General features: G+C 39.5%; 1 protein-coding gene across 1 annotated transcript in view; it reads right to left on the reverse strand.

Moving 5' to 3' along the window:
* Positions 1 to 26,429, reverse strand: part of LOC102874670 (potassium/sodium hyperpolarization-activated cyclic nucleotide-gated channel 1-like) — a 522,645-nt gene that overhangs the window by 188,760 nt on the left and 307,456 nt on the right. Inside the window, exon 3 of the mRNA XM_006898609.1 lies at positions 3,510 to 3,728. Within this exon, the coding sequence (XP_006898671.1) occupies positions 3,510 to 3,728 (219 nt within the window). The remainder of the gene's footprint in view (positions 1 to 3,509; positions 3,729 to 26,429) is intronic.

Here is a 26,429-nt window from a genome sequence, read left to right on the forward strand (position 1 = left end):
TATTTTCAGCAAGTTGTTTAGTATATATTGACTATTTCAACTCAGTCCTTGAATGATAAATTCTTCCTTTAATTAAACATAGTCTTAAGTATTGACTATAAAATTTTTTATGTACATCTGTTAGTAGCAGCCCCATTCACAATGGTAAGAAAATGGAAATGGCCCAAACGTCCACCCACAGGTGAGCAGAAATTGTGGTGCATTCACACAATGGAATAGTATGTTGCACTAAAAAATAGCTACTGCATCAATTACCATGTATAATGGGAGAGTCTAGAGAGTATTAGGTTGAGTGAGATAGTTCAGTCTCATAAGGGCAAATACTGTATGAGTCCATTATTGTGAGCACTGAGGGATAACCATTAAGATGTGAGTAAATGTTCAGAAGAGGGAAGGGAAAAGAGGCTGGGAAACAAGGATGGGAGAAATCACTAGCACAGCAGAGGTGAGTGGGTGCAGAAAGGCAGAAACGAAGAGGACAGAATCAATGGTAACTGAAGGGATGGCTGATACCACACAGACACAAGTATATATATATAATTAAGCATATAAAAGACAATGCACATGAATGATTGTATGAAAATTAATAAAAGAGTATATACAAATCAGTGAGGGGAAAAAAGAATCCAGATTTTCTCCTATTACCTAGGGTTTAGCCCAGGTCAAATAATGTAAGAATGAATGGCATAGTGACTGAAACGTACTTCAGCTGTAATCAAAAGTTTGAGAGTTTAAAGCTGCAAGCCACTCCGTGGAAACACGAGGAGGCAGTCAGCTTACGGAATGACTCAGGAGCTTGAAAACCCTGAGGCACGCCTCACTTCACCTCAAGTCTGCCATGCCTTGGAGCTGACTCAGGCGGTGGGTTTGACTTTTTTTGAAGATGGTTAAAGTAACTTACCATATGCAAAAAGAACAAATGAATAAGTCATCTCATTGTATATATTTACTTTCTCTTTAGAGAAAGAGTTAACAATCCCTTTAATTAATACACTGTGGATAAGAATATAACATGATAACAGCTGTTGATGAGCATTTTTAAAACTGGAGGGAAGGGTGACTAATCTAGATATAAGAGCAAGTTATGTTCAGCCAAGCATATGGATTGTAACATAAATCAGGCGTATAGCTTGTGGAGAGACAGGGCCATGTGCCAAAGACTGCCTCTTCCCACTAATCAGCTAATCTATTGTAGTAACATATGCTCCAGAAGAGCTAATGTCATATTAATTGTTAAAACACTGAGGGAAGCTGATTATTAAATTTAATATTTTAATAGTAAACCAAATGATATATCAGGATATGAGAGAGGCTTAATACAAGCTGAAGGTCACCTTGTGGCACTAAGGCATTCCCTAAGAGTCAACATTGTTCCTAGTTTGTATTAACTGAATCCCTCCCTCCTGGCATAAAGTGGAACTGGGCCTTATTTGCAAAAGACTTCACCATTATCCTTTGTTTTTGTTTTGTACTTCCTTATGATTTTACTTTGTCTACCTTCCTCATGTGCATAAGTTACATCATTATGCATCAGAGAGTTGGACAATGACTAAGGAGGATAGAAGGTGAATTGATGCCTTTGAGCTGTGGCGTTGGAGAAGAGTATTGAAAGTACCATGGACCGCTAGGAAAACAAACAGATTCATCCTGGAAAGGGTCAAACCCGGTTGCTCCTTGGAGGCAAGGATTCGAAGGCTCCATCTGACATACTTTGGATATGTTGAAAGGAGGGACAGGTCCTTGGAGAAGGACATCATGCTTGGGAGGATGGAGGGACAGTGCAGAAGGGGAAGGCCCCCTATGAGGTGGATTGATTCAGTGACTGGGGTAATCAGAATGGGTGAGTCAGAGACAGTGCGATTGGCACAGGACAGAGCTGAGTTTAGGGCTGTTGTACATAGGGTCACTGTGAGTCGTAAGCAACTTGATGGCACATAACAACAACCACCACCTTCCTTATGATTCTCAATAAATACCCAGAGAGGCATGGCTTGAGGCCTTTAGTCAAGAGAACTACAGGTCCCGTTTTTCACACTCTCTGTTCTATATCATTCCTGGTTTGTTGTTGTTGCTGTCGTTGTTATGCGCCTTTGAGTTGCTTGCGACTCATAGCTACCTTATATACAACAGCCCTTTACTCTGCTCTGTCCTGTGCCAATCGCAGTGTCTCTGACACTCCCATCCCAATTACCCCAGTCACTGAATCAATCCACCTCATAGAGGGCCTTCCCCTCCTGCGCTGTCCCTCCACCCTCCCAAGCATGATGTCCTTCTCCAAGGACCAGTCTCTCCTTACAACATGTCCAAAGTATGTTAGACGGAGCCTCAGAATTCTTGCCTCCAAGGAGCTTCCTGGTTTAACCCTTTCCAGGATGAATCAGTTTGTTTTCCTAGCATTCCTGGTAGTCTGTCTTATTATTAATAATTCTAAAATACTTTATCCTCGGTCTGCAACAAAACATGTGAAATCAGCTACACATACTTCAAGATGTATGTTTTTCCGATAGCATCAAATTCAGATTTCTTTCATTATGTTTATTATTTAAAAGTTTTTGTTGTACATTGTCCAGTTGGAGCCGACCCATTGCTGACCCTAAAGTGGGTTTTCAGAGGCAGTAAATCACACAGGAGGAGATTACACTTGCCTCGCTCATGAATGACTGGTGGATTTGAACCATGTTTCTTTGGGTTGGCATCACATCTCTTTACCAATGGGCCATCACTGAGAGGGACTTCTTGATAAAACCTCAAAGTATGAAAACAGATCTATCTTTGCTAAACATTTTATCTTCTTATATGTTTATAGAGTTAGTTTAGTTAGCCTGAACACAAGTGATTGAACTTACAAGTTGGGTGCTTAAAAACATTTACGGATTAAACTAGAAAATAAAGATTTTAATTCTTATGGCTGCAGAACTCTGGGTTCCATGGAGAGGTAACAATCCATTGCCCTGAAATGACTTTTTCCAACCTTAAACCTGTAAAGAAGTGATTTCCAAAAAGTCTCCTTTATGTCAAACAATATCCACTGCCTTCCAGGCAAGTCCGTTTCATAATGAGCTTCCATGAGGTTCTGGGGCTGCAAACCTACCTCCTGGGCTGCCTCACTCTATGGGCCCAGCTCTCCTCCTTTGGAGCTACCAGTGGACGTCTAATTGTAAACTTCTGGATTCTCAGCCAACGTGCAAAGCATTACACGGCCAGGGTGGCTTGCCTGTGACAGGGTTTAATTAGGCATTGCTCTCTTTGACAAATAAGAAGTATGAACTCAGATATCATAAAGGGATTCACCAAAATCAGGTTGGAAGCCATGCGTTAAGAAATAATGTTATGAAAAGACTGTCTTTTCTTGATGCCACCTAGAATGTTCATGATGTGGGTGGTAAGCTTCTTGGAGCATATATCCCATTTTGAATACCTTGACACTTTAATGAAAAGTGTTACTTGATTTGCAAATCGTATATTAAGTAAATCTCAAGTCTTATTTTCGCGGTACCAAAACACATTACCTTTTCTTGATACTGTCTCCTTGAAGAATCCAAAGACTGGATTAAAGCCGTGGCATGGCCAACGAACATGGCGTAGCAGGTGGCCCCCACGATCATGCTCAGCATGGTGATCCAGAGGTCAGACATGCTGACGGGGGCCTGGGCTCCATAGCCGATGCACAGCATGTGGCTCATGGCCTTGAACAGGGCGTAGGAGTACTGCTTTCCCCAGGAATCATTCTAGAACAGAAGAGAAAAGAAGAGGCTGAGGCAGTGGGCAACAGTATGGAAAATGAGTTATCTGTAAACAAAAGCATGATGCAGCAGTGGGCATGGGGAATCAGGCTCTTCATGGAGCATTTAAATGGGCATTTCTTACATGCCTTTTTTTTTTCTTTCAGTGTGTGTACAGTAAATGAAACACAGTATACTGGTACTCAATCCATGCACTGTTTTCTTACTCGGCTTTAAAAAGTGTTTGGTATTTAAAACAAAAATTAATTTTGTAGAGATAGTGTTAGCACAAATAGATAAAAAAGGAAGAATGTTCATGGGGTGGTATTAATAAGTTCCGAATTATCTAAATATGTATCAGTTATAAAACTTTAATTATATAGTTATAAAAATGGCATCAGTTTTTTTTCAGCTTGCAAAACTAGTTCTTTTGCTTTAAGATTCTTTGTTTCCTGTAGTGATGCAAAGTAGTTTAATTTGTCTGTTTAACAGGAGAGGAAAATGCATCTGACCTAGATCAGTGCTTACCTCTTTGAAACTGTTTTTTTCCAGCCATATGTAAATTGTATCTTAATCTCCCTGCTTGCCAGGACAGGAGGTGACCCTTTCCTGAGTTAGCCTTTATCTTTTCAGGACATGTTTTTACCAGTCATGTGTTAATGCTTTTGAAGGTTTCCTGTTCACTGTTATCTGTGTGAGAATGTTTTTTTCAGATGCAGAAATTCTTTGATTTTACTAACAGAAGTGCATTATTGAGTGAGTTGGTGTCTGGTCCTGGTATAAAAGCCTAATGACGGCTCCCAGAAAGAAGGCAGTATCTGAGAAGGATCTCACTGCATCCTCCCAGATCTGTAATAAAGTGCATATGGATATTGCAATCCATCTGTCTTTTTGTTAATTGACTATGGAAAGAACCCTTTGTGTTAAGTAAAAATGTAAATTATTTCATATTTAGTTTCAAGTAGTCTCAAATGGGCCATATTATATTTGGTCTGGAGCCATCAGTTCCAACTTGAAGGCAAACAACAGCATGTATTATACACATACCCGAGAAAAAGCATCAAATAGCTCTGAAGGACATAAATGTCACTGTAGAATTTTAAAAAATAACAATACTTGAGTTTTAAAATCCAAATGAATATATTTGTTTAGAACTGAATGTAGTATCTTTCTACAGTAAATGTTGTTACTAGTAAACACACATGTTTTTAAAACAGACATGTTGCTTTGAAATTGATTCTGACATCTGGTGGTGTGTGTTCCTAACATTTAACACATGTAGGTTATAGGCACGTGAGAAATTTCTTGGCTGCAATCTTTATAGGAGTAGCTTGGCAGGCCTTTCCCCCATATTCCACATTGCTGGTTGTGTGAGAGCATTGAAACTGGCCAACACTATAGTGTGTAGGGCATTGTATTGCTAACCCGGTTCACTGTGGTTAAATGTACGTCCAGCTCAGCAGGAGAAAGACAGACAGTTTCCTCCTGTGGGATTTACAGCCTTGAAAAACCAAGGGATGCTCAGCTATGAGTCAGTCCAATTCAACAGCAACACATTTTGTTCCATTTTTTTTTTTTTTTACCTTTGAGGTTGACATTGGAGGATGACTTTTTGGGCAACATAAGGACTTCTGTATCGAAAATACAGGTCTGATGAATTGAAAGTCCTTTGGTGAAACCCACAGAGAAATGAAGATTGGAATTCTAATGTCAAGGTTTGATGACAAACTAATCTTAAAGGATTTTTAAAAAAAATACTCCAATCAGGTGGACCTGGGCTGGGGGGTTATAAAACAAGGAAAGAATTTTACTTTTCAAAGAGAAGAGTGAACTGGGGGCAAGGGTAGGCAGGGTGAAAAGTGCAACAATGAATGAAAATCCAAAGTCTCTGTAAATTGTCATTAAAATTAATAATAATAAAAAAATTAACAATTAAAAAAATACTCCAATCAGAGGAAATAGACAAAATATCAACTGGGTGAACATTTTATGGTACAAAACAATTTCCAAAATACTGACTTTTGAGATGAGCTATATGATATAATCTATGTCATTTAAATCTTATTCCAAATTAAATTTTACAGAAATACACTGACTATATTGTACCTGCATTTAGGTTATAATGTATGTCCTTTTAATTAATTACACCAAACTTTACAGACCAGCTAGCTGCATAACTTATGGGGTCTACAGCAAGATGAAAAACACAGGTCATTTAATTAAAAGAGAAGAGGGGGAAAAAGTCCTGTTAAAGATAGTGTAAAATAATTTTTTCCCTTAAAAAGGTTTTATTTTATACAAAGCTAACAGTCTGATAATGGTGACTCTTTGACTTATAATTTCCAAACAAAGCACAGTATTTAGTGTCATAATTTTATGCAACATATCAAGGAATGGAATTGCTACTTGGTTGGACTCTCCCACTCTCATAGGAAAGCGCTAAGGCTAAGGCTTCCTAGAAGAAACTGAAAGAGAAGGCAGAAAGAGTTACAGTTGTTGCTATCGATTTGGACCCAGCCTTGGTGTGGTCCTGATGAGGCACATGGCATCCCAGACTGCACTGGGGCGAGCAAGAGTGCACCTTCCTGCTAGACCCAGGTATATGCTGTGTGATGTACCTGCGGATCTGAAGTGTTGCATGCACTATTATGCTCAGCACCTCTGATGCTGACATTCCTGTTCCATGGTCCCCAAAGAGTGACCTTACAGAATGTAAGTTCAAAGATAAAGGAAGTATTAAGAATTAATAAAATGAAACAATGATGAGTTTGAAAATAGATTATCAGGACATTAAACCTGAAACCAAACAGCCTGTGTGGCTGTTTGGGTAAGTGGATCAATGAAGTGAGTCCTGGCTGGCTCTGCCAAGTTATATCATAAATGATCAGACATTTAACAATTACTTTCAGGAATATATTTGGTTGTTGTTGTTGTTAGGTGGTACTGAGTCAAGTATGACTCATAGCGACTCTATGAACAAAAGACCTGAAGTCTGTTCTATGCTGCACCATCCTCACACTTCCTGGCACACAAGAGCCCACTGCAGCAGTCACTGTGCCCATCTAGCTGGGTGAGGGCCCTCCTCTCTTATGCCAACCCTCTTTAATCAAGTTTTAAAAGTCAACTTTTTTTTTTTATTTCGAAACAGAATATAACAAGGCTTAAAAGACCCACCTCATAAACTACAGAACTTCATAGAGCTGCTAACAAAATGAAAAATGACTAGTTCTACTGGGTTGAAAAAGGTAATGTTTTTAAAGGGAAATTCACTGAGCCTTAATGAAAAAGAAGTTCATATCTTACATTAAATGACCAATAAGAATGTCTACGTAAATGCACATTCATGTATTATTTTTATACTGTGCGATATGATTTATATAACAAGCTCCTGGAATGGATGACTTTCCAGTTTGGTGAAATCAGAGCTCACTTTTATGAACTTTATACAGAAATACATATTTATTCTCAGGAATACACTCAAAGTGTTGAAACTTCAGAAGGCTCAAAAAACTTCCTGAACAAGAAATAACCTGTAAACAAATCAATGTATTCCCGCCAGAAAAACTCACTTGTATTTGTTAATTAAGAATGACACAAATTAACTCGCTGAATTCCAATGTAATCACCAGCTGATGTACTAAAATTAGTTCATTACAAATCATACGTCAAAGGAAACAAAAGCTATATTTTAATGATCGACTCAAGGAGAAATCTGGATTCTTATTCTTGGAGTCTTCAAACCTCTGTGTGTTTCCGCAGTAGCCCCAGTACTCCCTTGCCTTGGCAATTTCCTCTCTGTATGCACTTGTCCTCCCATGTGCTTACATCAGCTCAGAGATTAGTGCAATTATGATCTACAGACCATGTTCCCCATTCTAAAGTGCAGGATTCAGTAGAGGTATTCAGCAATGCTGTTGTTGCTGATTGAAGAAATGGATAAATGCACTGGGTACGGGGAAGACATGTCATCAAGGTATTTTTAAGTATTCTGTACAACGGGAACAAAGTCTAATTTGGTGTCCAGTATAACCTGCACTTCCATTCTGTGTTCGTTTCTTTGTTTTTGAGAGTAAAAGATTTAGAGAGAAGGTTTTTGATCAGATTCCCAAAGCTAAATGACTATAGAATAAACTGTTTTTATTGTAAAACTTGTATTGGCTTTTAATTTTAATTATCTCCTAGGTGTGCACACAAATACCCATAAGAATGAGTTTAGACAAATACGTATATGTAATACTTATGTACAATGTACTCAGGTTATCATGAACTACATAGACAATTCTCTCCTTTTAATATATATATATATATATACACACACACACATACATATATACACCAGTTTATTTACAAAGTTTGAACACATTGTTTTTCACACAAGATCCTTTTCCTTCATTTCCTTTCTGTTTCCTTTCCATTTCCTTCATCCTGCCACTTTGTTCATAAAATTTTGTGACCCTATGATTAGCCCCACCCCATTCTCAGTCCTCTGCTTTCACCCTCCTCCCACCTTGGATCCTCATACTTGTTTTACAACAATAGCCTTAGACTGTATCTATCCTTATGGGACTGAGTTAGTTCACTCAGCATAATGCTCTCTTGTCCCTCCCAAGTTAGGTAGTAATTTACAAAATCATTGCTCCTGTGTGCTGTGCGGTATTCTATTGTATGAATGGACCACAACTGCTCAATCCATTCGTTTGTGGTTGAACATCTGGGCTGTTTCCATGTTCTTGTGATGATGAATAACACTGCTATGAACATTGGTGTACACGTTTCCATTTGAACCTCAGTTCTTATTTTCTTGGGTATATTCCAAGCAAAGGAATAGCTGGGTTATATGGAATTTCTATGTTCAGCTTTTTGAGGAAGAGCCAAACTGCCTTGCAGAGTGGTTGTACCATTGTACAATTCCACCACCAACATTTAAGAGTTCTCTCCAACATTTATTCGTTTCCTGTTAATGTTTGCCACCACTATTGAAGTGAGATGTATCTCATCGTGGTTTTGATTTACATCTCTCGTATTGTCAGTGATTTTGGACGTTTTTCTTCATGTATCTGTTAGTCTGAAAATCTTCTTCTGTGAAAAGTCTTTCCATATATTTTACCCATTTTTCAATTGTGCTACCAGTCCTTTTCTTTATTAAATTTTATTCTGACTTATTTCCAAAGTTTGAATACATTGTTTTCCACAAAAGATCCTTCCCCTTTCCTTTACCCCCCCACCCCCAGATTGTGCAACCGTCTGAATCTCAGTCTTTCTTCTTGAGGCCCTGTAGGATTCTACAAGCTTTCGATATGAGACCCTTGTCTGAGAGGGTTTTGCCAAATGCTTTTTCCCAGTCAGTATGTTTTCTTTTCACCCTGTTGGGTTTCGTATGTGCACAGGGATTTACTCTTTAAAAGGTCCCATTCATCAATTTTATCCTCTTCAGACTGTGCATTTCTGGCTGTATTTGCCAGTCTCTTTATCCCAAAGAATAGAACATGTAAGCTTGATCAAGTTTATCTCTTAAGATCTTTATGGTTTGGGGATTTACTCTCAGGTCTCTGATCCACCTTGAGTTGATTTTTGTGTGTGGTGTAAGATGTGGATCCTGTTTCAGCTTTCTGCAGGTAACAGTCCAGTTTTATCAGCACCATTTTTTGAAGAGGTTGTCATTACTCCATTTGATATATTTTATTTGCTGTCAAATATCAGTTGACCATAGATATCTGGGTCTGTTTCTAGGTTCTCAATTCTATTCCATAAATCTATGTGACCTGTCATTTTATCAGTACTATAGTGTTCTGGTTACTACTGCTTTGTAGTAAGTTTTGAGGTCAGAGAGTGCTATGCCTCCTACTTCATTTTTGTTTCTCAAAAGTGTTTTGTTATTTGAAGTCTCTTGATTCTCCAAATAAACTTGACAATTTCCCTTTCGATGTCCTTAAAAAATGAATTTGGTATCTGGTTTGGGATTGTGTTGAATATGTAGATTGCTTTTGGTAGGATTGTCATTCTCACAATATTGTCTTTCTATCCATGAATAGAAGGGGTGGTGGTAGTAGGGATATTGTAGCTAATGTTAGATGGATCTTAGCTGAAAGCAGAGAATACCAGAAAAATGTCTATCTGTGTTTCATTGATTATGCAAAGGCATTTGACTGTGTGGATCATAACAAACTGTGGCTGACTCTGAGAAGAATGGGAATCCCAGAACACTTAACCATGCTAATGCGAAATCTATACTTGGACCAAGAGGCAGTCGTCAGAACAGAGCAGGGCAACACTGCATGGTTCAAAATTGAGAAGGGTGTACGCCAGGGATGTGTCCTATCTCCATACCTTTTCAACCTGTATGCAGAGCAGATTATCTGAGAGGCTGGGCTCTATGAGGAGAAGCGTGGTGTAGGATTGGTGGAAGATCTATCAACAATCTGCGTTATGCAGATAACACAACCCTGCTCACTGAAACTGAGGAGGACCTCATGCACTTACTGCAGAGGATCAAGGACTGCAGCCTTCAGTATGGACTGAGGCTCAATGTCAAGAAGACAAAGATTCTCACCACTGAACCAGTCGGTAGCATCAGGATTGAGATTGTTCACAGCTTCAGTTTGCTCGGCTCCACGCTCAACACTCTTGGCACCACCAGCCAGGAAATAAAAATAAAAAAACATATTGCGATGGGAAAGTCTGCGGTTAGGGACCTCTCTAAAGTACTCAAGAGCAACATTGTCTCTCTGCAGACTAAGGTCCTCCTGATACAGGCCATGGTCTTTGCAATCACTTGTTATGCATCAGAGAGTTGGACAATGACTAGGGAGGATAGAAGGAGAATTGAAGCCTTTGAGCTGTGGTGCTGGAGAAGAGTATTGAATGTTCCATAGACTGCCAAGAAAACAGATTCTTCCTAGAGAGGGTTAAAGCAGGCTGCTCCTTGGAGGCAAGGATTCTGGGGCTTCGTCTGACATTCTTTGGACAGGTTGTAAGTAGAGACAGGTCCTTGGAGAGGGACATCATGCTTGGGAGGGTAGAGGGACAGCGCAGGAGGGGTAGACCCTCTATGAGGTGGATTGATTCAGTGACTGGGGTAATCAGAATGGGTGTGTCAGAGGCAATGCGATTGACACAGGATAGAACAGGGTTTAGGGCTGCTGTACACAGGGACACTATGAGTCGCAAAGGACTCGATGGCACACAACAACAACAACAACATCCATGAATAGGGCCCATTTTCTTATTCATTTATGTCTTTTATTGTGTCTTGCAGAAATGTTCTGTAGTTTTGTTTGTACAGGTCTTTTGAATCTCTAGTAAAGTTTACTCCCAAGCATCTCAATTTGTAGTTGGCTATTGTAAATGGTAAACAATTAAAACAAGCTTGGAAGCAGGTGTGGCATCCACTTCTGAAACTGCTTGCCTCTGGAAACTCTGTGAGCATGGCTAAATGATGAAATTTATACAAGTGTTCAGGTCTTCTGTTCATAGGGTCATTATGAGTCATCTACAACTTGACGGCACTTAACAACAATAACAACAACATAGAGAGTCCTCTGTTGGCCTAGTGGATAGAAAATTATGCCACCAAGCCAAAGGTGGGTGATTTTAATCTGCTGCCCTCAGGCCTGGTTTTAACTGTTTTTGGTCAAATGTTCTTTTAAGTGGGTGTAGCACTGGTCTGTCCATTTTCTGTACAAAGGTAACTCATGGTTGCTGTGATGCTAAACACTGTGACACTGACGTGTCAAATGCGAGAGTTGTAATTCCAAAATCAATCTCCATAATAGTCTATGTGTTTCCTACTGCCAAAGGGGCCCTTTAGAGTAGTGAGAGAAGATCTTCACCCTGAAACCCACAGCGTCCCTTTTCAGCAGGAAGTAGCTAAGAGAATACGCCGTCCCCTTTTCCTTATGACTCAGGGTGAAGTCTCTCTCAGGGAGGAGTGATAGGGAATGGCAAAGGATACACTGACAAAGAAGATTAATCAGAACTGGCTTTGACAAGCACTGTGGCATTTGGACAAGAACAAACTGGGAGGAGGGTAGAGAGAATAGTGCAACAATGAATGAGTGGAAGCCCAAAATCTCTGTAAATGTGTATGAAAATTAATAAAATATAATTATAGAAGAAAAAAAAATGCGAGAGTTGTTACACATGGTGGACAGTGTTTGGTGGAGCTCCCCGATGAAAACAAGCTTGGAAGCAGGAGTGGCATCCAGTTTTGAAATAGCTTGCCTCCAGAAAGTCTATGAACTCCATGGAGAAGCGATGAAAGTTATACAAGTATTCAGGTCTTTCGTTCATGGGGTTTCTGTGAGTTGTCAACGGCTCGATGGCACTTAACAAAAACATTGGAAATGGTATTGCTTTCTTGGTTTTCTTCTCTGAGTTCTCTTTGTCACTATAGAGGAATCCCACTGATTTTTGGATATTTATCTTATATCATGCCACTCTAATAAATTGACCTACTAACTCTAACAGGTTTTTTTTTTGTTGTTGTTGTTGTTGAGTCTTTGGGGGTTTCTGTGTACACTATCATATCATCTGCATATAACAATGGTATAACTATCTCTTTGTCAAACTGGATGTCATTTATTTTTTTCTCTTGTTGTATTACCCTAGTAAGCAATTCCAGTACAATATTGAATAGAAGTGCTGACAGCAGGCATCCTTGTCTGGTCCCTGTTCTCAATGAAAATGCCTTTCTCCATTTAGAATAATATTGGCTCTTGCTTTTGCATATATACTTCTAACTGTGTTGTGAAAATGTCCTTTTATTCCGATTTTGCTGAGTGCCTTTATCAGGAAAGGATGCTGGATTTTGTCAAATGCCTTTCCTGCATCAATTGCTAAGATGATATGAATCTTGCTATTTACTTTTTAATATGGTGAACTACATTGATTGCTTTTTCTTAGGAACCATCCTTGCATACCTGTTATGAATCCCACTTGGTTATGTTGAATTATTTTTATGTGCTTTTAGATTCTGTTGGCTAGGAGTTTGTTAAGGATTTTTGCATCTATATTCATGAGAGAGATTTTTGTCTGTAGTTTTCTTTCCTCTTTGCCTGGTTTTAGTGTTAGGGTTATTCTTGCTTCACAAAATGACTCTGGATGTTTTCCTTCTTTTTTAGTTTTTTTGAAAAAATTAAGTGGAATTGGTGATAGATCTTCTCTGAATGTGTGGTAAAATTCAGTCATAAAGCCATCTATCTGGTCCAGGCCTTTCCTTATACGGAAGTCTTTTTAGGACCTGTTCAATTTCTTCTTTTGTGATAGGTCTATTCTATATCTGTCCTTATCAATCTGGATAGTATATGAGAATCAAGGAATTTTTCCATTTCCTCTAGGCTTTTTAATTTATCAGAGTGTAGGTTTTCATAGTATTCTGATTTTATCAAATTCATCTGGTTCTGTGTGACGCTGAGATGATTCCTATCATTTCTTAATTGTGTTATCTGGATATTCTCTCTCTTTTCCCTTTTGTTAAGTTTGTTAGTGGTCTGTCAATTTCATTGACCCTTTTAAAAAAAACCAGCTCCTGGTCTTATTGATGGAATTGTTTCTTCTGATTTCTATCTATCTTATTGATTTCCACTCTTATCCTTCTAATTTCTTTTCTTCTAGAGGCTATAAGAGTAGATTGTTGTTCTTTTTCTATTTTATGAAGGTATTGAGTTAGTTAGATTATCCAGGAGGCTGGGCTCTATGAGGAGAAATGTGGGGTCAGGATTGGTGGACGATTTATCAACAATCTGTGTTATGCAGATGACACAACCCTGCTTGCTGAAATTGAGGAGGACCTGAAGCACCTGCTGCAGAGTGTCAAGGACTGCAGCCTGCAATATGGATTGAGGCTCAATGTCAAGAAGACAAAGATTCTCACCACTGGACCAATTGGCAGCATCAGGATGGATGGTGAAGAGATTGAGATTGTACACAGCTTTAGTTTGCTTGGCTCCATAGTCAACAGTCTTGGCACCAGCAGCCAGGAAATTAAAAGGTGCATTGCCATGGGAAAGTCTGCTGTTAGAGACCTCTCCAAAGTGCTGAGGAGCAGTGGTGTCTCTCTGGAGACTAAGGTGCGTCTGATTCAGGCCATGGTCTTCGCAATCACCTGTTATGCATCAGAGAGTTGGACAATGACCAAGGAGGATAGAAGGAGAACTGATGCCTTTGAGCTGTGGTGCTGGAGAAGAGTGCTGAGAATACCATGGACAGCTAGGAAAACAAATAGATTTGTCCTGGAGAGGGTTAAACTGGGTGGCTCCTTGGAGGCAAGGATTCTGAGGCTCCATCTAACTTATTTCGGACATGTAGTGAGGAGAGACCGGTCCTTGGAGAGGGACATCATGTTTGGGAGGGTGGAGGGACGGGGCAGGAGAGGAAGGCCCTCTATGAGGTGGATTGATTCAGTGACTGGGATAATTGGGATGGGAGTGTCAGAGACAGTGCGATTGGCACAGGACAGAGCAGAGTTTAGGGCTGTTGTGCATAGGGTCGCTATGAGTCGCAGGCGACTCGACGGCACATAACAACAACAACAACAACAACAATTGAGTTAGATCATTGACTTCTTTCTTCCTCTTTTATGTGTGTGCCTATTGCTAGAAAGTGCCCCCTGAGGACTGCCTTAGCTGCATCCCAGAGGTTTTTGTATGTTATATATTCATTTTTATTTGTTTCCAGGAACTTTTTAATTTCATTCTTTATTTCTTTGATAACACAGTTGTGTTCTGTCAGGGAGCTACTCACTTTCCACATGGGTTGTTTTGTAAGCTTTACCCTCCTGTGATTAATACCTAGTTTTATGGCATTGTGATCCGAGAAAATACTTCGTATTATTTCAACAATTTTTAATTTATTGAGTCTTGCTTTATGTCCTAATATTTGATCAATTCTGGAAAATGTACCATGTGCACTTGCAAGGAAAGTAAATTCAGTTTTAGTTGGGTGCAGTACCATGTATACATACACATGGTCGAGTTGGCTGATTTATAGTTTAGGTCTTCTGCATCTTTGTTGAGTTTCTTTTGAGTTGATCTATTCTTTGGTAAAAGTGTTATATTGAAATCTTCTACCACTATTATGGTGATGTCTATTTCATTCTTCAATTATGTTAACAGTCATTTTATATATTTTTCAGGTCTTTCATTTGGAGCATAAATGTTGAGCAACGTTGTGTCTTCTTGGTCTATTGTGCCTTTAATCAGTATGTAATGCCCTTCCTTATCTTTTATAGTGGTTTTCATTCTGTGATATAGTTTTTCAGAGATTAGTATTGCCATTCCTGCTTTTTTGAGGTTGCCATTTGCTTGGCATACTTTTTTCAAGCCTTTGATTTTGAGCCTGTCTTTCTCTTCTTTTTTCAGATGTGTCTATTGTAGGCAACATATTGATGGACTGGGGCATTTTATCCGTTCCGTTACTCTTTTTCTCTTAATTGGTACATTTAGTCCATTAACATGAAGTGTGATTATTGTCAGTCCAGGTTTTACTTTTGCCATTTTGCAGTGTTTCTTTTGTTTCCGGTTACTATTGTCAATGCATGTTCCTTTGGCATTTCCATGTGTAGGACTTAAAATACTTGTAGTTTTGCTCTTGTTTTTACAAATTCCTTAAGTTCCTTCTTTTCTGCAAAGGCTCTAATTTCTCCTTCATATTTGATGAAGAGCTTTTCTGGGTAGAGGATCCTTGGCTGACAATTGGTTTCTTTCAACTTTCTGTATATGGCATCCCATGCCTTCTAGCTCACATGGTTTCTAGTGAGAATTTGAAACTTAATCTAGTTGTTTTCCCTTTGTAGGTGACCCTTATTCTTCTTGTCCTGATTTTAGAATTCTATCCTCATCTCTTTATTTGGAGAATTTGACTACAATATTTTTGATGGTTTTCTTTTTGTGTCTAGTCTACTTGGTAGTCACTGTGCTACTTGAATGTGGATTTCCTGGTTCTTCAAAATACCTGAGGAGTATTCTTTTAGTACTTCTTTCATAATTTTCTCAGTGATTTTCCTGTCACTCCCCTGTTTTGTAAGACCAGTTATATGTATGGTGCTCCTTTTTATTTCATCCCACATGATCTTAATGTTTGCTTCATTATCTTAATGTCTTGTCTCTGATTTTTCTTATAGATTCCAGTGAGGCTTATGTATTCCAGCTCACTGACTCTCTGTTCCTTCTCTTCAGTTCTACCAGCGTGTTGGACACTTTTCCCATTTTGATCTTAATGTTCTGGATTGTATTTTCTTTCATTCTTTTCTATTATGTACAGTATTGTGTTGGCTGTACTCTCTCTGTGTTGTGATGATTTATTTTTTTAGTTCCTTTGCCTCTTTATCTATACTGTCAATTCTTTCTTCTTTCTTTTGCATTTTATTCCATAGCTGTTCAAGTTGCTCCTTATCAATATAAATCTCCTGGATTATGTCTCTGGAGTATTTGCTTTCTTAATTGTTTCTCCCATAATTTTCATCTTCTTATGTAGCTGTTCAAATAAGTGTACATCAACATATTTCCTCTGGTTCTTTCTATCTGGGGTATTCATTGGATTTGCATCTCTAGGAGAAGGGTGATTTTGGTTTTTTTCTTGATGATTGAGGCAGACTGTTGCTTTCTTGACATTATGTGAGTCTTTTGTTAGTAGATGTTAGATTGTTGTAACTATATAGTGACCCAGGCTATCACAATGTTTTGTGAAGGACATGTATATTTGTGCTTTCTTCTTGTGCCCACCAGCAGCGTTTTCCCAAAAGTAACTAATGGGAAAACAGGAAGCCTGTTGTTTCCTTCCAGAACTGGTGTCTCCACCTCGCTTGAGATGTCCTGGTCCCTCCTGCTTGAGTTTAAGGGATCTCACATGACAATTCTCTCTCTCTCTCTTTTTTTCCCTTCTTCATCTGCTCATTATTTATTACAGATTATATCAGCTTGGAAAGGTGGAGGGATGGTGAAGGAGAGGAAAATCCTCTGCCAGGTGGACTGACACAGTGACTATTGCAATGGACTCTAATGTGTCAGATTTAGTGTAGATGGCACAGGCTAGAAAGAGGTCATATCTGCTGTTTATAGCATACCTATGAGTCTTACTTGACTCAATGGCACCTAAAATTTGCAAAACAAGGCAGCCCAGGATGTGCCTGCTAGTTTATGCCAAGAAATGTGGAACACCATTACTTGGTTAACTTACTGGAATTGACCCACATTTGATCTCATAAAAAAAAGTCATCTAAAGAAAGTGGAAATTAACAAACAATATTATTCATGTTATACACAAAATAAATGTCTCTGAAGATTATCTAAAACTATCTGGGATCGTACATCATTAAGGAAGGCCAGAAACTCAAGCTGACTTCAAAGATGTCATGAAATAGTGATATTATTGCTAATGTAAGAATGCTCTTGGCTGAAAGCAGATATTAGCAGAAAGATGTGTAGTTGTATATTGACTATATCAAGACATTCAGCTGTGTGTATCATAATACAGAATGGTTAACACTGAGAAGCATAGTGGTTCAGTCACAATTAATAGTCCATCCATGAAACTAGTACACAGATTTAGAAACAGTGATTCAAACAAAATAAGGGTATACATATAGTTTAAAATAAACAAAGATGTGTGTTGGGCTATAGCCTTTCTCTAGACATATCAAATGTGCATGATGAACAAATAAGTTTAGAAGCTAGACTATATAAAAATAAATGTGGTACCAGGATAAAAGTTGTTGTTGATTGATGTCAAGTCAAGCATGACTCATAGCAACCCTATGAACTAAAGACCTGAACCCTGTTCTATAACTATCATCATTTCTCTAAGTTTATAGTTTCCAGAGGCAAGTTGTTGAGGAACTGGATGCCACTCTAATCAAAACTCCATTATTCAGGTGACACATTACTTAGAGAAAGTGAAGAAGATTTGAAGCACTTACTGAAGAAGATAAAAGACTGCAGCCTTTAGTTTGGAATAGATCTCAATATCAAGAAACAACAACAAAAATTCTCACACCTCTGTAACAAATTTGAAAAGTAATAGAACAAAAAGCCCAGCTCATTGCTATCGAGTTAGAACCAACTAGTTCTGAACCCTCCAGGGGATTTTTAGACTATAAATCTCATGGTAGGAGACTGCTCCTCTTCCTCTTATGGAGGGGCCATATGATTGGAACTAACTACGACTGGGGTGGCAGTGCACATCCTTTTCTACTAGGGCCACCTGACTGAACGTGATGACAGAAGATGAAATTCTCACACAGCAATATTTACTGAAGAAAAGATAGACGTTGTAAGATTTTCTTTGTATTTGGGCCTTCAACCACTACTTATTCTGATAGCTCAGTTAAGGAATCAAAACATAGGATTTTAAAGAACAATGAAGTCAGTTTAAAGGTTAATGTATTTCTTACTCAACCCACATATAATGTTTTTGAATGCCTCCTAAGCATGTGAAAGCTGGACAATGAAAAAGGAAGATAAAAAACCAAACCAAAACAAAACAAAAAAACAACCCAACAATCAGTGCCTTTACATTATGGTGTTGGTAAGAGAACTGAATATATCATGGACTATCTAGAAAACAAACAAGTCTGTCTTAGAGCAAGTGCAACCAAGGTTCTTCAAAGAAGCATGGAAGTCCATGTGCATCTCACATTCTTTGGGCACATTGTCAATAAGGGCCAATCTTTGGATGAAGACATCAGTCTACGCAAGTAGAAGATCAGGAGAAAAGACTTTAATTAGATGGATTGACCAGTTGGATGATTGAAACAAAAGGCTGGAGATATGAGGAATTTGCAGGACAGAGAAAGATTTCCTCTATTCTTTGTGGAGTCACTATGAGTTATAGAAGACCTGACAGTACCTAATAACAAGAACAATGTATACACACTCATGCTAGTTGATGTTGTTGTTGCTGTTGTTATGTGCTGTAGAGTCCTTTGTGACTCATAGCGACCCTATGTACCACAGCCCTAAACCCTGCTCTATACTGTGCCAACCTCACTGCCTCTGACACACCCATCCCGATTACCCCAGTCACGGAATCAATCCACCTCATAGAGGGTCTTCCCCTCCTGCGCTGTCCTTCCACACTCCCAAGCATGATGTCCCTCTGCAAGGACCTGTCTCTCCTTACAACATGTCCAAAGTATGTCAGACGAAACCCCAGAATCCTTGCCTCCAAGGAGTATCCTGGTTTAATATTCTCCAAGATGAATCTGTTTGTTTTCCTGGAAGTCCATGGTATATTCAGTACTAACACCACAGCTCAAAGGCATCAATTCTCCTTCTATCCTCCCTAGTTAATGTCCAACTCTCTGACGCACAACAAGTGATTGCAAAGACCATGGCCTGTATCAGGCACACCTTAGTCTCCAGAGAGACACCGTTGCTCTTGAGTACTTTAGAGAGGTCCCTAATAGCAGACTTTCCCATCACGATACGTTTTTTGATTTCCTGGCTGCTGGTGCCAAGAGTGTTGACCGTGGAGCCGAGCAAACTGAAGCTGTGAACAATCTCAATCTCTTCGCCATCCATCCTGATGCCACCAACTGGTCCAGTGGTGAGAATCTTTGTCTTCTTGACATTGAGCCTCCATCTATACTGAAGGCTGCAGTCCTTGACCCTCAGCAGCAAGCATTTCAGGTCCTCCTCAGTTTCAGCGAGCAGGGTTGTGCCATCTGCATAACGCAGATTGTTGATAGATCGTCCACCAATCCTGACACTACACTTCTCCTCAGAGAGCCCAGCCTCTTGGATAATCTGCTCTGCATACAGGTTGAAAAGGTATGGAGACAGGACAAATCATCCAATAAAACACTATCTTTCAATCATGGTGAAATTTTTACTTTGTTATTTATTGTTTATATTTATTTTATGATCTTTTATATGCTTGCTATTTTGTTCTGCTTGTGTAATTTTCTATTTCTATGCAAATGTCTACAGGTTTTTATTACGGTCTCTTTGTAATATATTTTAATAGTTAAGGAAGGCACATCGATCTCTTTTCTAGTAGGAGTTAAACAGAGTTTGAGAAAATAAAAATGTAGCTATATATAGCTTAATGTAGAAAAAAATATTTGATTGCGTACTCTGCTGAATGTGGAAGAGTTTTTGAGAGAATAATATGGCTGAGAAGAGCCAGAAAAACTAGACCGTCAAAGTATTTTGGAACAGATTTTTCATAGCTCAGCCAGTCTGCAGAGGAAAAGAGAGAATAGCACCATGTAAGTTGGTGCTCAGTGTCTGTGGAATCAGAACAGTGTCAGGATGACACAGGAAGTCTCTGAGAGTTTCTCTGCAAGCTGTGGCATGAACCGTCCTTTGGGAAGACTGAGAAAGTACAATTATAGAGTGGTTCTGAACTGAAAGTGATTTTGCCTATTGAGGGATGTGGGGTAGCACCTGGGAACATTCGGGTTGCACACAAGAAAGCGTTACTGATATTTAATGAGTAGAAGCCAAGAACGCTCTTATATGTCCTTTAATTTGCAGGGAAGTATTAAGAACAAAGGCATAATCATTGTGCCAGAGTGGAGGGACTGAGACATTGTTACAAGAAGATGAGTGTAACAAAGTTTGGAAGATTAGTCAGTTTGAAATGAGAGCTGAAGTACCTGAAGTAGTAGACAGTCAAGTATTTAAACACAAACACATATACACATTAAAAGAAATCGTTTTGGGGGAGCTGATAACCATAGGGTTTAGAATATTGGATTTTCATGATAGGTTCACTAATCTATGCAAAGACATTTGAAAGATATTACCTGGCCAACAGAGTGGAAGAGATCAATATATTTTTCTCATTCCAAAAAATGGTATTTTATAAGAGTGGGTAATTATTGAACAACATCATTAATATCATATGTAAGTAAAATCTCGCTGAACAAAATAAACTCAAGGAGGATTAAAGACTTAGGGTAATATCCAAAATCACAAAGATCATAAGAAACAAAATGTGACCACACTTAGAAGGACTAGCTTATGGTAAAAAGAGGCTGACATGCACAGTCAGAAATGAAAAACTTGGAGAGGATAAAACTGATGAATTGGAACCTTCTAAAGACTTTTCAAAAAGTTTTCCAATAGGGTGAAAAGAAAACCCACTGACTGGGTGGGGGTGGGGGTGGGGACACAGCTGGAAATACAATCTCAGACAAGGGCTTCATCACATAAGTTGATAGACTATTACATGGCTTCTGCAAGAAAATGACTGATAATCCAATTGCAAAACGGATAAAAGACTTTTCACAGAGGAAGACATTTGGATGATCAACAGACTTGAAGAACTTGCAGAAATGCTAAAAATCACTGGCAATAGAGAGATGCAAATCAAAACCATAATGAGATACTAGCGGCAGTGGCAAAGTTTAACAGGACAGCAAGCAATGTTGGAGAGGATGTGGAGAGACAGGACCTCTCAGACCCTCTTGGTAGCATTGTAAAATTGTACAACCACTCTTGAAGGCAGTTTGTTGTTTCCCCAAAACACCAGACACAGAAATTCCATATGACCTAGCTAATCCACCACTAGGAATATACCCCACGTAAATCAGAATTGAGACATAAATGGTGATTTGTACACCAGCGTTCATAGCAGCATTATTCACATTCTCAAGAACATGCAACAGCCTGTATATTCAACCACAATTGAATGGGTTGAGAAATTGTGGTACATTCACAAAATAGAATACTATGCAACAGTATTTGTATTTATTTTTATATAGTCAGAGGGCATGAATATAATATACCCTAGCCTTTTTTTAGTTGAAAGATTGTTCATAAAAACCTCTCATTAGATGGGGAAAGTTTCTTATATTGTATTTTTAGAGTTTATTTTTTTTATTAGTTTGCTTACAAAGCTCAGTACACATTGCATTTCACACTATTCTTCCTTCACACTGTTTCGTGCAATCATTCTCATGTATCATGTTTCATAAAATCAATCAACATTGCACTTTGCCCATCATTACGCTTTTTGGTTTTCCATTAAGTCAAATTTTAATAGGACTATATAATTAATACAGGTTTAAAATCTGGAGGAATGTACGTTAGAGTTGTATTTTTTCACCATTCCTATTCAATTTTTATGCTGGGCAAATTATTCGAGAAGCTGGACTATATGAGGAAGCTGGCATCAGGACTGGAGCAAACTTCAGTAACAGTCTGTGTCATGTGGATGAAACAACCTTGTTTGCAGAAAATGAAGAACACTTCTTGCACTTATTTTACAATATCAAAGACTACAGCCTTCAATACAGGTCAACTAAACTTCAAGCAAACAAAAATCCTACCACTGGACCAACAGGCAACATCATAATAGACGGATGGGGAAAAGATTGATGTTGTCAACACTTTCATTTTACTTGAATCCACAGTCAACACTTATAATTACAACAGTTAAAAAAATTGGAAAATGTATTTATTGCATTGGGAAAATACGCTATCAAGGTCCTCTTTAAAGTTCCAAAGATCAAGGATGACAGTTAAATGACTAGATGCTCCTGTTCATATGAACATAACTGTGGTATATTCATATGCATCTGAAAACTGGGCAGTGAGTAAGGACAAATGAGAGCAGCAGCAATGCCTTTGAACTGTGGTGGTGGCAAAGACTATGAAATGGACAGTTAAAGGAGCAAATAAATCTGTCTTGAAGGACATGAATCCAGAGTTCTCCTGAGAGGCAAAGGTGGGGAATCATTGTCTTACTTTCAGGAGGAAGCAGTCTTTGGAGAGAAACAGTATTCTTGGAAAAGCAGGGGGTCAGTAAGGAGAGGAACACCCTCAAAGCAGTGGACTGACACGCTGTGATGCTGGTAAGAGGACCACGTGGATTGCCAAAGGAACACATAAATCTGTCTTGACAGGAGTATAACCAGAGTACAAGTGCTCACTAGGGACAAGGAGGTGGGACTTCCTCTTGGTGTCTGTGGTATGCCTTCAGGAAGAACCATGCTGAGAAAAGTCCAAGGTCAGCAAAGGAGGGGAAGGCCTACAATGACTTCCACAACGGGCTTGAGTAAGACAGAGGCCATGAACACAGTGAGGGAGAGGAAGGTGATGATCAAAGAGGTGCTGGGTGTTGTGGCTGACTTGATGGCACCTAACAACAAAAACAATACAAAAAACTAGGCCTCAGTTCTGAAGGTATTTCACGATTTTACGTGGCGTTTTCTTCTTAGCTTTTCATCAAATTAACATTTTCCTGGGGCATCTCTTTCTTTTAAATGTACAAATAAATAAATAGATCAAACATGCAAGTGAACAGTTTTTATGTGCTTTTTATACAAAAGTGCTAAGATCTGTGGAAGGAATTAGCACACAGTGACCCCTTATTCCTCTGAATTGTCCTCATGACGCTCTTGAAACACCTTATCATTATTGTGGATATTGTCGTTGTTGGGTGCCTTTGATTCGAGTCCCTCATTTTTACGCTCAAGGCTGGGAGCAATCTGAAGCACAATGTAAGCCCTCTGCCTCCCAAAGCCCATAACCACTTGCTTCAGAACCATTGAGTTGAGTATATATTGCTGTTGATGTTCACAGTGGAGTTGAAGCTGACTCACAGCTTACCCTCCAGTGAGTTTTCAAAGCTGGTAAATCACAGTAGAGGAGACTGCCCATCTGTCCACCGTGGAGTAGTAGGTGGATTTGAACTGCCTGCCTTTGGGTTGGCAGTGTAACTCCTCCCTATTAAGCCACCAGGACTTCATAACCAATTATATAATCCTTTTAAATGGCAATGCTGGAACGACAGCCAAGAAATTCTTTAGACAATATGATAGTAACTCAACAAACAAAAAAGGAGCCTTCACTATACCTTAAAGCATCCAGAGGTTAAATTATCTAATATTGCCATCAAATTTTCTCTCAGGAAATACATCCGCGAAGCTTTGGGTTATAATGACTTCACTTTTGTATGTTTCTGCTGGTTCACAGCTCCCTTTCCTCCTGTGCCTGTCTCCCACGATCTGGGGCCCTGAGGCTTTATGTAACTAACAGTAATAGTTCTAGAGGAAAGCCTTGGCTGAAGCCTGCTCCTCCAGAGTATAAAATGTGCTGATGCTTCTGAAAGTCAGGCTTAAATTGAAGCACATCTCTGTACTTGGATCAAGAAAAATGGAGCAACAATCCAAGGCTTTTAAGCACTTGTGTTAATATATAAATTTAAGTTGATTTTAGCAAACAGCTATATGGATTTAATATTCAAGTTTGTGGATCACCTTTTGTGATGGCACTTTCTTCTCAACTTCTTGTTGTTGTTGTTGTTAGGTGCAATCTAGTTGATTATGACTCATAATGACCCTATGATCAAAAGATCTGAACCCAGTCCTGTTGTGTGCCATCCTCACATTTCCTGACACACAAGAGCCCATTGCAGTAGTCACCATGTCAATCAACCTGGTTGAGGGTCTTCCTTTCTTTAGCAGACCCTCAATCCTTCCCAACATCATGTCCTTCTCCAAGGAATAGCCTCTCCTAGCAATATGTCCAACGCATGCGAGGAGAAGCCTCTTCATTCTCGCCTCCAAAGAGCACTTGGGTTGCACCCTTTCTAAGACACGTCTGTTCGTTCTCTTGGCCAATCATGGGATTTTCAGTGCTCTTCTCCAACACTACAGCTCAAAGGCATAAATTCTTTTTCTGTCATCCTTAGTCACTGTCCAAATGACTCGATAGCGCATAACAACAACAACAATATTCATTGTCCAGGTCTCAGATGCATAGCTAGTAATGGAAAAGACTATGGCCTGAATCAGACACACCTTAGTCTTCAAGCTGACATCACTGTTGTTTGTTGTTGTTATGTGCTGTCAAGTCGCCTGCAACTCATAGCGACCCTATGTACAACAGCCCTAAACTCTGCTCTGTCCTATGCCAATCACACTGTCTCTGACACTCCTATCCCGATTATCCCAGTCACTGAATCAGTCCACCTCATAGAGGGCCTTCCTCTCCTGCGCCGTCCCTCCACCATCCCAAGCATGATGTCCCTCTCTAAGGACCGGTGTCTCCTCACAACATGTCCAAAGTATGTAAGAAGGAGCCTCAGAATCCTTGCCTCCAAGGAGCCACCTGGTTTAACCCTTTCCAGGACAAATCTGTTTGTTTTCCTAGCAGTCCATGGTATTCTCAATACTCTTCTCCAGCACCACAGCTCAAAGGCATCAATTCTCCTTCTATCCTCCCTGGTCATTGTCCAACTCTCTGATGCATAACAAGTGATTGCGAAGACCATGGCCTGTATCAGACGCACCTTAGTCTCCAGAAAGACACCATTGCTCTTCAGTACTTTGGAGAGGTCCCTAATAGCAGAATTTCCCATGACAATGCACCTTTTAATTTCCTGGCTGCTGGTGCCAAGACTGTTGACTATGGAGCCAAGCACCTCTCCATCCATCATGACACTGCCTTGGGGTCCAGTGATAAGAATCTTTGTTTTTCTGACATTGAGACACAATCCATACCCAAGGCTGCATTCCTTGATCTTCTGCAACATGTGCTTCAAGTTCTCACTTTCAGCAAGCAAGGTTGTGTCATCTGCATAACACAGGTCATTGATAAGTCTCCCTTCAATCCTGATGCCACACTCCTATTCCTAGAGTCCAGCTTCCCAGATAATTTGCTCCGCATACAGATTGAACAGGTATGGAGATAGTATACAACCCTGCATTGAATACAACGTACTTTCTTCACAATTCCAAGCCATGCAGTACTCCGTGCTCCCCTGCTCTATTCGCACAACAGCCTCCTGATCCAGGTAAAGGTTTCTCATGAGCAAAATCAAGTGCTCTGGGATTCCCATTCATCTCAGTGTCAGCCACAACTTGCCACGATCCACACAGTCAGACACCTTTGCATAGTCAATAAGGCACAAATGGACGTTCTAGTATTCCTTACTTTCAGCCAGGATCCACCTGACATTAACCACGATAGCCCTGGTGCCACGGCCTCTTCTAAACCCCACTTAAACTTCTGGAAGTTCCTTATCGATGCACTGTTCCAGCAGTTTCTGAAGGCTCTTCAGCAGTAACTTGCTTGCATGTGATATCAATGATATTGTTCAATAATGTCCACATTCAGTTGGATCACCTTTCTTGGGAATGGGAACAAATATGGACCTCTTCCAATCCATTGGCCTGACAGCTGTTCTCCAAATCTCCTAGCAAATTCCTCAATTTGTTAAACTCTGATAATTAGAGGTTTTAGCATATTGATGGTGGTAAAAGCCACTAAAAGTTAATTAAAAGGAAACTAAAGTGAAAACAAAGAAAAATGGTCATGCTACCAAGCTCCATTTTCTTCTCTTAGAGAATCTAACCATCTGATAGATAAACGAAACCAAACTGTTTACTAGCAGCTCAGTTACTACACGGATAGCTCTTCCTTTGCTGTTGTAGTTGTTGTGTGCCATGTTGTCAGAAGCAACTCACAGCTGTCCCTCTTGTGGGTTGTTAGAGGTAAATTGTAAGGATGAGGACGGCTCAGCCTTCTTGCATGGAGCTGCTGATGGATTCAAACAAAGCCCGTGGCTATGGGATTGCACTGCAGCTTCTTACAACTAGGCCACCAGGCCTTCCTCTTACATAATCAGCATTGATTACTGTTGTTGTCCACCAATTTGCAGATGACACAACCCTGCTTGCTGAAACTAAAGGGCGACCTGAAGCACTTGCTGCAGAGGGTCAAGGACTGCAGCATCCACTATGGATTGAGACTCAATGTC

Source organism: Elephantulus edwardii, unplaced genomic scaffold (assembly GCF_000299155.1).
Source record: "Elephantulus edwardii isolate Elephantulus edwardi_28Jun2011 unplaced genomic scaffold, EleEdw1.0 scaffold00235, whole genome shotgun sequence".
Lineage (NCBI taxonomy): Eukaryota > Metazoa > Chordata > Mammalia > Macroscelidea > Macroscelididae > Elephantulus > Elephantulus edwardii.